The following is a 14486-nucleotide window of genomic DNA, read 5'->3' as shown; positions in this document are numbered from 1 at the left end:
AGGTGACATTTCAAATCTGTAGGGAATTGATGGGCTAGTCAACAAATAATATTGAGACATCTTGGGAAATGTCTGAAAAATAAAAAAATTTGGATCTCAGTCTCAGTCCGTAAACCAGGATATCTCCTTGGACCCAAACTCTGGGTCCGTAAGAGTCATAAAGTAGAAGTAGTGACAGAGGAGGTCTTTCTGCGGAGCTCAGACCCATAAGGGCATGTTCTGTGACGAGTGGCTGGGTGGGGACTTTTAAATAAGCAAATATCTTAGGGAGAGTTCCCACCTTAACCCTTATTAGCAAACATCTTCAGTACATAATAAGGGTGACCAGGAATGGGAAATAGGCTAGTTGACCAAGATGGAGCCATGAACATGCAAAGAAGGATGGTGAAAGGGAAGTGAGGGGAAAGGTTACATTACAAAGGCCAGCTTTCACACAAACCACTGCTCCTCAGCCCTCATTGTGAGTTTTCTCATATTCCACCTTGGCTTTGTTCTGCAACTTTCTTTTAGTACCAAAATCTGACAGATGGAAACACAACCAGCATCCCCAATTCTTCCTTTTGTCAAAGAGTTAAATAAAATTTAAAAGAAAATATGCTGTCAAGAATTATCCAAAACGCAAAACAGTATTCTGTATCACCAAGACGGTGGTTTCTTTTTTTAATTATTCAGTAGTGCACACTCCGTGGTCTTCATATTAAACATTCACACAGTTGCCCTGTCTTAAAAAACATCTGCTTGGATCTGCTGGTGTCAAAACAAATGTCTCCTTAGCTAGCAGCTGCCTACGTTTTCATGTTCTCAGACCCTGTGCCTCGATGCCCATGGTCATGTGGCACAACACCCCACCAAATCCAATGACCTGGATTTCACCACTATTCTTCACTTCTGCAGAATTTGATGATACTGAGCACCTGTGACCTCCTGAAACTCTGTCTTCCTCTTCTAATGCCTCAGTGACATTTCTAAGTCCACTTTCCTTCGAGTCATTCTCCCAGATCCTCTCCTAGACTCTCCTGCTTTTCTCTCAGGGATTTATAGTGGATCCACCATTCTCCCAGAGTGGTGAGTCACACGAGTTCATGTGGTTGTATAAGATCAAAGGAGCGTGTTCCTATTCTCCTTGAAGACATGTATGAGAATTCTTCCTCTGCAGATTTCAACTTGTCTCTCTTCCCCGTGTGAAAACATGACTTCTAAATCCCCATATTTGATCTTGTGCTTAACTGGAATAAAAATACTCGAACATTTCTGGAATGGAAAATAGTGGACCACACTGGAACTAATTTTGAGCTGGAGGTCTGAACACTTTTTCACATGACTGAAGGCAATTTCCATTTTAAAGCTTGCTTTTAGAATCATGCAAACAAGTTTTTAGTGGGATAATATGTGATTTTAAAGTAAAAAAATATGTTATAACAGGTAAGAGTACAGATTTGATTTAGAATGTCTGTAAAAATCCCAATTCTATCGCTCACTCACTCCCTGGTCTTGAGCAAGTTACTAACACTCTCTTTCAGTTTTCTTATCTGTAAAATGGGGATAACAATACTAATCCCTTTGAATTGTGAGGATTCAGTGAGATAAGACATTTGTTATCTTACTATATATAAAGCTCTTATAATCACGCTTGGCTCACAGCCAGTAAATGTTAGTTATAATTTTTAATTTTCCTGACAGAACATCATGCATTTAAATTCCCTGACATTTTGTTAAAAGCCTGATAATCATAAGTGCTTTGCAAATGGACAAGTGGACTACGCATACTTCGAGCTAAATACCTCTGTCAAGAAATTAATAATTTGGCAAGTGTTCTGACTAACAAAACAATGCATAATATTTATCCAGAACTGATTTCAAACAACCTTACTTGCTCAGTTCCTCAAAATAATTCTGAAGACTAACAAACATGTCACATGCTTCCTATTTCATTGTCAAGAATATAACAAATAGTGGAGATGAGGATCACATTCATTGGTAAGACAGAGATCTGCTGTGAATCATTGTCACCAGAAAAGATGGCCAGTGATCCACATCACATCCAGAAAGCTCCCCTCCTATTACCATGGATATCCAGATTCCACAGCCTGGGACCACCCTGGCTGCCCATGGATGCCCTGAACCCATGGTCCTTGACAAAGAAGAGGTGGGCGGGTGCGAGAGGCTGTTAGCACCTTACTGAAGCTTTCTCCCTGGCATAACCAGAACTGAGCAAACAAGGTCTGAAGAGCAAGTAGGCACCTTCTTAAATCAGTAACAAGGTTACTCCAAATTATTGGCATAATCCCGACATTCCAATTTAAGTTTACTTCTACCAACTTCTTTGAATGAAAGGGGAAAATATACTGAATTGATGTTTTTTCAGCCACAAAGTCATAGTGTCTCCTAATCAGTTGTGAGGGATGTCACCACTACGAAAGTGTACACATGATCCAACGTCAACTTACAAAAATAAAAGTAGATGAATGTTTATTCCTCACTTACTTTTCATCTGACATGGGTTCATAACGGGGAGGGAGAGGCATGGAGTTAAATGCATTTATTTATTCCCAAAGCCACATTTCAGAGGCCATAAATCCAGGTCTGACCCCAGAGTGCACCACAACCTTCAGATGCATAATGCCGGCTAAAGGTTTCAAATCATTTAAAAAAAAAAAAAAAAAACAGCAAAATATTCTAGAAGCAAAAGGGCAATAATGTGATCTTTCAAGAGAAACACAACACTAGGAATAATAATGACACTCAATATGTATCAGTCACTTGGCAGGGACTGTGTTAAGAGCTTCATATGCATTACCTCATGTAATTCTCACAGAAATTGCATGAAGAAGATCAATTATTATAACCATTTTACAGATCAGGCTATTGAGACTCTGAGAAATTAAGAGTAACTTGCCCCAGGTCACACAGCCAGGATTTGAGCCCAGTTCTGTCTGACTCCAGACATCGACAGTGTGCTTCTCAGTCACTGCAGCTTTCAACACTGAACGGCAATGTCGACTCCTCTTAGAGTCTAGCAGAAACAATATCCTTACGGCTCATGACATCAGAAAAATCAGGGCATACAGGGTGGGCGGAAAAACAGTGGAGGAGCAAAACGGAAATGAGGCTCTTGCTTCTCTCCCACCCCATCTCACCATCTCGTGTCTAGAACCCAATACCACAGTGGTCAGAAATAACCAAGTTTATGTTCCAGGAATAAGAGTGATTTGAGTCAGAGAGTCTTATTGCCTTCCCTTTATCCAAGATGCTCTCAAAGTTCACTTCCCCGAGGAAGGAGTTTATTCTACAGGGGAAGAGAGACAATGTCAGGCAACCTCATCTTTCTATGGTGGGAAAGCCTTTAAGATGGAACAGCTCAAAGTGGGACCAAGCCAGGCCCTGACTCCACGGATACACAACTCTAAGCCACTGGACATCCAAACTGCTAGAGAAAATGCAAGTTGTAGCCTAAATCCCTGAACTTAGGATAATGATCTGGCAGTATTCTATGATAGAAAATCCTTTTAAAAAAATACTGAAGATTTGTAACATGTCACAAAGTTCAAGTTATGTCAATATATACACTATTTATGAGACAGGAATCAGGAAGTGGAAATCTACTGTCTTAAATGTCTGCAGGAAGGAAATGTCATGAAAAGGAAGTTTTTCCTTACACTCTGACGCTAGGTTAGCTAAAGATAGAAATTAGAGAGGAGGCTCTCAAGTCAGAGATGCATTAGAATCCTGGCTTTGCTGAGAGACTGTGAAAAGTGTCCTCATCTGTAAAATGGAAATAATGCAAGGTTGCTGGGATAACTCAATGATACGTTGCATATATACTCTGAGGCGGGTGAATGGCACAGTGTACATGCTCAATATTAGAGGTTCTTATTATTGTTATTACTATTACTATCCATTTAAACATCATGGCCAGCTCATTTGTGATCTGGAGAACTCAGGAGAAAACAAATTGAACATGGTAACGTTTACTGTAATAGATAATAAGACTAGACTAGATTTCGGCATTCTTTTGATATTGTGCCCACATCCAGACCAGATGCATCTAGTTGTGTGCTCCAAATGTGCCAAAGGGCATACCTGGCCTGGTAGAAGCAAGAAGGAACTACTAAGGAGATGCTCAGTGAACCACAGCTGGATGACTAACGCCAGCCAAAAGGAAGTGGGCTCTAAATCTCCAGTCGCTTCTGTGTCCTTTGAAACTTATGCTTCCCTCTCCCATTTACCCTAAAGGCTAGGCATTAGTTCTTTTACAGAACTCTTCCTGTTTCCCAAATTCATCCTTAAGTTCATCGGTGTCCTGTGGGAAAGAGGGTTTCCTCGTTGTGGCTGGAACTGGCTATCATCTAATCAGCTGCCAGCCTCCCCTGCTTCTTGTCCATCGAGCCCTAATGTGCCCCGCCCCAGGGGATGCATCAGGGCCAAACCACAACAATTATCGCTCTCCTGTTCTCCTTTGTTAAATGCTTGCTTTCCCAGCCTCTCTTAAGACAAAAGGTCTTATGATCCAAGGCTGACCTACCAGATACAAGTTTTCTGGGGCCTGTCTGGGAAAAGTCTTCTTCTGCTGATAAAAAAGAAAATGCAGTTAAGGAAAGAGCCCCTGTGGTCAGCCTCTGGTTCTCATCCTTGCCTCCCTTCTATGCCTCTGAATGAAATCACGATACCTGGACCTACAGGAGCCATCTGCAACCATAAAGCTACACAATTCAGTCTCGCCCCGTTTGTCTCCGGCACCTCCATAGTTAGGTGTGCCTTATGGCAAATTCAAGATGGCTGGTGGCAATGTCAGGGGGCAGAGGCAATTTCATGGGCTGCCTAGAGTGATGATTGGCCGGATAAGGAAGCACAGCGAAAAATGGGAATCAAAGTGGTCTTTCAGGTTTATTGTGGAACAACCAGATAAACAGAGTGCCTTTTTACAATGGAAGGAATAGACCCCGGAGAAGGAACAGATTTGAAGGAGATTTGGACGAAGGCATCCTATGAGACCTCCAAATAGAGGTGCTCAAGTCACATGACCACAATGACATTCTGAAATTATGAAAAATGATTTAAAAATAAGAGTGTGCTCTAGAACTAGATTAAAACATTACAGCACATTTAAGCGAGGTAGGGGTAAAGGACGGGGAGCGGGGAGGGCATTGAACTGAACTGTGCCCTCCATCAAATCATGTTGAAGTCCTAACCCCTGGTGCATGTGCACGTGACCTCATTTGGAAATAAGGTCTTCAAATAGGTGTAATCAAGTCAAAATGAGATCATTCAGGAGTAGAGCAGGCCCTAAATCTAGTAAGTAGTGTCCTCATAAGGAGATTTTAGGGATGCAGAGACACGAAAAAGAAGAAGCCACGTGAAGACAGAGGCAGAGGCTGGTGTTATGCTGCTACACACCAAGGAACCCAGAAGTGACCAGGCACTGGAAGAGGCAAGGCAGGATTCTCTCCTAGAGCCTTCAGAGGGAGGCGGCCCTGCCAGCATCCTAATCGCAGACTTCTGCCTCTAGAACTGTGAGGCGATAAATTCCTGTTGTTTTAAACCACCTAGTTTGTGTATTTTGCTACAGCAGCTGTAAGAAACTACTACAGGGAGGAAAACTATTTTTAGCTGTAGAAGAAGTTGGGAGGGAAGACATAAGCCAGATACAATGGACTGAATGAGAATAAGACAGTTAACTACCTTAGAAAATAAGTATTTTGGGGGTCTGAACCTATTTAGATCTTGTATTCAGCTTTCACATTTCAAAACTAGGGGCAACAGTACTCAATCCCTAAGGTTGGACGTAGGGTATAGACTGTATACTGCAATGAATAATTGTAAATAAGTTATTATTAGGCACAGATTGCATATTATAATGATGTATTGTTCATTAATCTGAGTGCAGCATGGCAATCTATTCCTTTTTTATTACCATATTACGATTATGGTCGAGTCAGGTCTGACAGATTTGCATACCTCTGCTACTCAAGGCAATGCTAGTTGGCAGATTGCCATCACTCTAGTACTGTGGTTCTCAGTTGGAGGCAATTTGGCCCCTCCCTGGGACATACGACAATGTCTGGACATGTTTTTGGTTGTCACAACTGGGAGGAAAGTGCTACCATCAAATAGTGAGTAGAGACCAGGATGCTGCTAAAACGTTCTACAAAGCACAGGGCAGTGCTAAATTGAGAACTCTGCTCTTGAAGTACCCAAGTAATCTGCAATCAAAGCATCAGCTACCAAAAAATTCACTTTCTCGTCCAAAATAGTCAAACTGATCACGTATCCTTTTGAAATGTGCTAGAAGAAACTATTAATACTAATACAGTGACTCTCAACCAGCCCAAAGCTAATAGAAACTTTAAACTCTCTTTTGATAGTCTTAAAAAAAGTAAAAAGTCCGGTGCTAGAGACAGCTCTGTGGTCACTAACCACTCTGCAAGCACTAGCAGTAATATGCACACTGTAAAACTGAGGCGGCCAAACCCTCTGGCCATCAGTGGAACATGCTTAGCCTAAACCATCCACTGAGGAAGAGTAAGTCTTCTCCCAAGCTGTCTCTCTCCACAGCCAGGGAGCCTCCCTAAAGCAGGAGCAATCCAGCAGCTAAGCTCCTCGACTGAACCCTGGAATTACAATTAGGCAGTGCGTGGTTGGATCCGTCCTACGGAGCTGGCACAAGTATTATCCTTAATCTGTACCTGGTAGCTAAGCCTAAATTATTGCCTTATTCAAAGCTGCTGTATCTCCTTTGCCGCTGCCTCTGGCATGCGAGGCATTTGCAGTTGCCTCCTTGAAGCTGCAGAGTAAATACGGCCGTGCATACTGTACATTTTTAACCAAGCCTGTTTGTCGAGCCTCCGTGTTCTGCTTGTCACCCTCACCACATATTCAGGTCATAAACAACTTGAGCCTCCAATTCCATTCTCCGAGTCAAGAGCACCTCAGAAACACGATGAGCTAACCGTAAGGGCAAGAAAATTCCAGTTTGGGTAAAGGCAAAATTAGGTACTCAGGTGGTCCTTTCCCCTGGAGCTGCATATTTTGCTCTTTCTTTTAATATAATTCAAGTTCAAACGTACCTGAGTAAATACATGTGGAATAGCTAGGAAAGCAATATTAAATGCAATGGCAACTCTCTGGAGGGCAAAGTATGCCGCTAAGCAGAATAGCATATACTTTAATTCTAACTTTCAAAAGTCTATGCGAGTTCAAGAATAAAAGTTGTACTGTACTGATTTAAATGGCCTTAATGTTTTCATCAGGTCACTGAAGATGTCATGATCAAAACTACATTTGTATTTAAAATTGGTTTGGTATATTCTATCATTAAAATGGAAAGTTTAGGTAAAGCTTTTGGTCCACTGAGAAAAAAAAAAATATTTCAACAGCTGGAAGATGTTAAAAGCCAAGGGTTCTGGCATTTGAAGAGTCATATATCATTACTCTCCCCTAAAAACAAAACATCTCAAAGAAGGCCAAAAAAACATGCTATCTCATAGGAAACAAACAAAACATAAAAGTACAAAATTATATTGCCTCTCCAATCTTTATTTATAAAATTTACTTAGCTACTAGAACAATTTAAACTGCCACAACTGAGAGAAATAATTTCTTCTTAAAGTTATGGAAACATTATTTTCCTAAGTATGAAAAATAATCATCAGCACTTTTATGTATTTATTATAGTTGTATTATGGCTTTTCAGGGTAGACCAAAGTTTTCATTTTAGCTAGGCAGCCAAGCAGCTAAAATCATTCATAATGCAGTCTGACTAAAAGGAGCAAAAAGAAAAGCTCAACCTCTGTTTCAATTTAGTTTGAATTTTCCAGCTAAAATGTCAGCCGCTCAGAAGTAGAATCTAAATAAATATCTCATGATAAGTTTGGATGCTGATTTCACACATTCATAGAAGCCTGTTTCCATGATGCTCTTCATCTTCTCTAACTTGTACCCCATGGACTACCCTTCCTGCTATTATTTGCCAGCAATTCAGCCCACCAGCATTGTCTTCATATGTGGAAATAACACACCACACAGATTTACGTTTGTTTCTCTAAGTTCGTATTCTAGGAAAAATAAAATATTTATGAAGGACCGGCAGAAAAATATTTCACAATCTTACATATACTGAGTACAATTAATAATGATGTTCCCTAGAGAAAAGCAGAGCTGAGGGTGTGTGTGTGTGTGTGTGTGTGTGTGTGTGTGTGTGTGTGTTGAATGGGGGCAGTTATAACAAATGCTATAAAAAAAAGGCTTGTACCGTATTCTTCCTGGATGTCTCTGGACACAAATACATACCAGAAGTCTGAAGTAAGAGGAATAAACATGCTGAAGACCAACTGATTTACTTGATTCCCTTAAGAAGGGAGTACTGGAGTACTGCTAACACCCTCTCGGTCACAAGGAAATAAATGGTTTAGACCAAGTCATTAAGAGCAGTGGGTGTTAAATTAAGTTAAAAGGAGTACTAGACTTGTGCCCCAGCTTATTCTCAACTAAAGCAACTTTTATCTGTTTTATACATTTTGAATGGAAAAGAAGTTTGAAAAATGCCTATTGGGAATAATGGGAATAATTAGTGTGTTGCCTCCCCAGGGATGTCATTAGAACTGAAGGACATAAATGTGTAAAATGCTTGGAACACTGGCTGGCATATTGTAAGAGCTCCATAGAGGCTGGCTAGAATGATGGTTCTGATAATGATTTGAGGCTTAACTGCACAGGTAATTTAAAGAAAATGAAGGAAAGATGCTACCATGATTCCACGCATAGAAACTATACATGAAACATCTCAAGCTTTGAAAGGATGATCACTTGTGAAAGACATTTGAATTACAGAGATTTAAAACTGGATGCACGGCCAGCAATATCACATAAAGGTTACCTCTTCTTCTTGGTGATGATGAGCACGTCGTTAAAGAGAAAGAAGTAGACTTGCTGTTTGGATGTCCTTCTCGAGAAAAGCACGGTGTCTTCCACGTAGGCTGTCAACTCACCTCTCTTTACCAACCACCGGGAAGAGGACACTAGAGGGAAAGGCTACAGAAAGAGAAACACTCAGCACCCGAAGCCAAATTAAAGTCCCTTTAAGATGATCAGAAGTAAAATAAAAAACTTACATTCATACAAATGATACATGCTATGGTATACACTATTATTTTATAGGTATATAATAGTGAAATATAATTGGAGAAGTACAGCAATTCTCCAACAGAAAAATGGAAAAGAACAATTTATTTTCCAATATTATGTGTGTGTGTGTGTATATATATATATATATATATATATATATATATATAAATTTTGCCTATATGACAACTAAAACTCAATGAGAAAATGTAATTGAGTCAACCAAAAATAATTACCCTTCTATTAACTCTCAACTGAAAAAGTAGATTGATAAGGTATCACTTAAAACTGAAAAACCTCAAAATGAAATCTATCAGTATCAACAGTGGTTATTTTAAATACCACAAATCAGAATCTAAACATTTAGAAAAACATAGCTGTAGTTAATGAGAGACAAATATGTCTCCCATTATGTATTCACTTTATGAATAAAGAAGACTATTCAAAAGGAAAAAAATCTCCTCACACCTATGATTTGTCTACTGATTATCCACTTAGCCATACTCCAAATGACACCTGTTATTAAGTTTATGGTAATTTTCCCTCGTGGAAGTTCATCCCTGAAAACATCATGCCATTCTCTGGCTGGGAAAATTAAGCTTTTTCCAAATAATCCATTTTAATCTCATAGAAAAGGCTGTACACAAGAAATTACATACTTTTTTAAAATTCAGTTTCCAGTTTCCAACTGGAAAACTCTCAAAACCACAGAATAATCCTTACCCTTGAGAGCTCTCTCTCTCTCTCTCTTTTTTTTTTAAGTTACCAGAAATGCTTATGGTCAAAAATCTCATTTAAAAAACTATATCCATAAAATAATAAAAAATTCTTAGACACACTTAGAACCTAACTGTAGTACTATAGTACAACCAAATGTCTTCCTTTTCAAGGAATAATGATTAAAAATAGCTAAAAGAAACTGTGGAAATAAGAAGGCTGGGAAAAGGTTTCATATTTTTTCTTAACTTCATGAAGGACATTTATAAGAAGGTTGCTCATCACTGATATACTATTTTCCCGAAGGTTTAAAAAAAAAAAAAAGATGAAAGATTATGGTTGACCTCAAACTTCCAAAACTTGTTATTAAGGAAGTTCATAGTTTCTAGCCCCCAGATCTCAAATCCAATGATTATCCAGCAGGGATGGCTGAGACTTAAAAGGCAGACAGACAGATAGATTCACTTAGATAACTCTGGAGAACCCGAGCAGCACACACAAGAGGCCACCACAAAGAATCCCGTGCCAGGTTTGGTCTGGCCAGAGGGCTGTAATTACCGGGAACACTATGCTATCTGGCCATTGCATGTAACCCTACAGGATGAACCAAGGGCAGTACTATGATTAAGGTCCGCTGCACATGCCACTGTATGGCTGCTCTTAGTTTAGGGGTTGGGGGAAGAAAGTTTTTTAAGCTATTTTTGTTGTTTTTAAAATAAATTGATTGTTATGAACTCCTCATACTCCGCCATGCAAAAATAACTTTCTAACGAATGTCTAAAATTGACAGTGGCTTTCAATATGGCTATGCATCTTTCAAAAATAAAAATCTGATACTGTAAATTTTTGTTTCAGAATTTATTGTTGGAAGATTAAACTCATTCAGATAGTCTTTTCTTTCTTTCTTTTTTCTTTCTTTTCCTTTTTTTTTCAAAGAAGAAACTGTGAAAATGACCAAAAAAAAGAATCAGAACACCCCCAAAATGGGCATAAGTGACTTCCTGGAGTCACTGAGAAGTCACTTAGCAGCTTTATGACTAAAACCCATGTGTGAAGCAAAAACTAGAAAAAAATTCATGAACAAAAATATATCCTTAGAAGTACTGACATAATTCCTACGGAGAAAAGACTTTCATCCTTTTTTGTGTTACTTACCACCCTGAAAAACTGGCCTCAGCATAAAACTTAACCAATTTTATGGGCCAGCAAGGCAAGGAAGAGCTGCTGAACAGCAATTTACCCTAATTGAGGTAAATTTAATCATTTAACCATTTAAAGGTATACATATAAGTCAGTGGCTTTTAGTACACTCGCGATGTTGTGCAATGATCATCACTATCTAATTCCAGAACATTTTCATTACCCTGAAAAGATACCCCATATTCATGAAGCAGTCACTCTGCCGTCCACAAGGCCCTGGCAACCATTATTCTACGTTCCACCTCCACGGACGTGCCCATTCTGGACATTTCATAAAAATGGTATTATACAATATGTGACCTTTTGAGTCTGATTTCTTTCACTTAGCATAATGTTTTCAAGGTCCACCCATGTTGTAGCAGGTATCAGAACTTCATTCCTTTTCATGGCTGAATACAATTTCATTGTATAGATATACATTTTGTTTATTGTTTAACTAATTTTGTTGATAAATATCTGAGTTGTTTCCTTTTTTTTTTTTTTTGGTTATAATAAATAATGCTGCCATTATATATATTTATTTATTATAATGCTGTTATAATAAATAAATAAATCATGCACAAGATTTTATTTGAACAACTGTTTTCAGTTCTCTTGGGTATATATCTAGGAGTAGAATCACTAGGTCATATAGTAATCCCATTTAATTTTCTTAGGAAATATCAAACTGTCTTCTACAATACAGACTTTTTAACACCTTAGAGTTCTTTGTTTTGTCTGTTTTATCTTGAACTTCTACTTGCTAGTACTTGCTAGTAAGGCCCCCAAACACCAACTAGTTAACCCATCTACCAACCAGTAAACCCACCCACCAACCAATATACCACTCTCCGCTCAATCACACTTAATCCATGGCTCATGGGGTAGCCTGAGAATCTTCAGCTTCTCCAAGTGCTAATTTATATGGTCAAATGTTCCATTATAAAACCAAAAATAATCCTTCCCAACGCTGTAGTCAGCTTTTAGAAAAAGCTGAAGTCTAGTGAGAAGAAACACTGGATCTGAGGCACAAACTGAATGCTGGTCTCTGATCTTAGTTTGATGAACAACTTTTTCTACATGACCCTCACCTTCCTTTATGCCCACCAAGCTTCTTGAATGAAAAGTCAAACCTATTTAAACTGTTTCACACCCCACTCACTCTTTAACATGCCGCAACATGCCTGTGAAACTATCTGGCAAAGCATCTGAACGGTATCTACTATTCGTTTACTATGAATCAGGTCTTTACCAAATACTTTACATATTATTAGTTCAGTAAATCCTCACAATAACTCCATGAGAGAAAGTACTATTATCAGCCCCATTATACAGTTTGGAAAATGAAGACATGAAAGTTAAATAATGCCCAAGGTCATATAGCTTGGAAGTGGTGGAGCTACAACTGGAACTCAGGCAGGCGGGCTCCAGAACCCACGCTTTTAATTTCTACTGGCTTCCGAAGTGGGGTCTTTCTACCCTTCTCATACCACTGTGTAGCACATGACACCTTCCAGAGACTTACAAATATAAAAATAAAAAACATATGCAAGTGCATTTATGCGTGTGCGCGCGCGCGCGCACACACACACACACACACACACACAAGCTTTTCCCCCTTCAAATTAGAAAAAGACCAGCTTTGTTATACTGTCATAGTTAAGAATGTGGATTCTGGAGTCAGTTGCGTGTCTGAATCCAAGCTTCAATACCTCTTGCTGTAAGACCTCGAGAAAATTAGTTTATATCTCCAGCTTTAGATTCCTCAACTATCTATGGGAATGATGACAGGATACTTCATGGGGTTTCTGTGAGAATTAAATGAGACTTGTGAAACCAGCACATAGTAAGTAGTCGATAAATATTTTCATAGCAGTAACAGCTACAGGAGTCCCATAAACCCAAAGTGGCCAAGGTAGAACCCACTACCCCGCCTCAGTGCTAATCCTCTTTGTGGATCCCTGATGAGTGGGGGGTATAACTCTCCATCCAGTCAACCAGACGAGACCCCTACGATACCATCGCTACTGCCTCCTCCGCACGTCCACCTGTCTCTCCGCATCTGCTTCCAGTCTCCTAACCAGTTTTCTGTCTCCGGTCATTATGTTCCCACCTTATCCTCCATATAGCTGCCATAAGACTTTTTTAAGTAATAAATTTAATTTGGTGCATGAGTGTGTGCGGGGGGTAGGGGGTGGGGAGGGAAAAAAAGCAAGTACTATAAAAAATGCTAAGCGAAAAATGTCCTTCATACCCTGTCCCTCATCCACCCATGGACTCTACCCACCACAAGGCAGTGACTGTTATTAGTTTCTTCAATAACTTTCCAGAGATTTCTTATGATAAGAAAATTTTATATTCTTTTTTTTCCTACTGTTCTGCATCTTACCTTTTTCACTTAACAATACAGAAGAAAACTTTTCGTATCAGTACCTAAAATTCTCCTTCATTCTTTTTTTAAGTTGAATGGTATTACATTATTTGGGTGTACTCTAATTAATTTAATCAGCCCCCTATTGATATTTAGGTGGTTTCTAATTTTTTGTAATTAAAAACAATTCCATCTGAATAATTATATGTGTGTTGTATGTCTGTGTATATGTGTATGCGTGTAATTTTATACATTTATATCTATAGGATAAATTCTTAGAAGTAAAATAGCTGTTGGGTCATAGTAACTTGTTATTTTGATAGTTATTGCCAAATTGCCCACCCCTGGGGTTATCACAATCTTTCTCACCAACAACATTTAAAAGTGCCTTTCCCTACAAGCTTACTGATAAAATGTGTTATCGAACTTTTGAATTATTTATAAATCTGAGGCAAAATACATTATTTTAATTTCAATTAGCATCTGTCTTCTGAGTGAAGTAAAGCATCTTTCCAAATCTTTAGCAGCCATTTGTATTTCCTCTTCCGGCGGCAGTTTTCTAACCTGCAATATCCTAATGGGTTTTTTCCTTATCTTCTGATTATCATTTTGAGTTTATACATTGGGGATATTAACCTTTTGTCTACATGTGAATTGCAAATATTTTTTTCTAGTTTGCTGCTTCCTTTTTTCTCTGTTTTTAATGGCTTTTATTTTTTTCTCTATAGAAAATTTTTTTAAATTTTTCATAGAGATGAATTATCAATTTTTCTTTTAATGACTTCTGGATGTGGAATACATTTGAAAGGCCTTTCTCATGTTGCTAAAGTCACCTTTACGAAATGCACATCTGACTGGGTCACTTTCCAGTTTCAATGGCTCCCAAGCGACCTTGCTCAGCTCCTCTTCTTGGCACCCCAGGCCTCCACATGAGCTTCTGCTGACTGTATCCATTCTGCCCTGCTCCCCTCGCATCACACGTCTATCCAAACTGAATGTGTACAGATCCTGGGTGACAGCAGCTGAGACAATGTCCTGTACATTTTTTCCTGCTCGCTACTCCTGGAAGACCTTTCCAGTCTCAGCTTTCAAGACTCAACTC

At 39.0% G+C, this 14486-nt stretch overlaps 1 protein-coding gene across 2 annotated transcripts in view; it reads right to left on the bottom strand.

The window, feature by feature from the left end:
- The window catches only part of ARHGEF26 (Rho guanine nucleotide exchange factor 26), a 115909-nt gene that overhangs the window by 22732 nt on the left and 78691 nt on the right, over positions 1-14486 (bottom strand). For both annotated transcript variants that reach the window (XM_016138712.2, XM_016138713.2), the window contains exon 11: positions 8873-9027. In XM_016138712.2, coding sequence (XP_015994198.2) covers positions 8873-9027 — 155 coding nt within the window. The remainder of the gene's footprint in view (positions 1-8872; positions 9028-14486) is intronic.

The sequence above is a fragment of the Rousettus aegyptiacus genome, unplaced genomic scaffold (assembly GCF_014176215.1).
Source record: "Rousettus aegyptiacus isolate mRouAeg1 unplaced genomic scaffold, mRouAeg1.p scaffold_m13_p_4, whole genome shotgun sequence".
NCBI lineage: Eukaryota > Metazoa > Chordata > Mammalia > Chiroptera > Pteropodidae > Rousettus > Rousettus aegyptiacus.
Note: the sequence above shows the minus strand (reverse complement) of the source record. Positions and strands in the feature narration are given on the sequence as shown.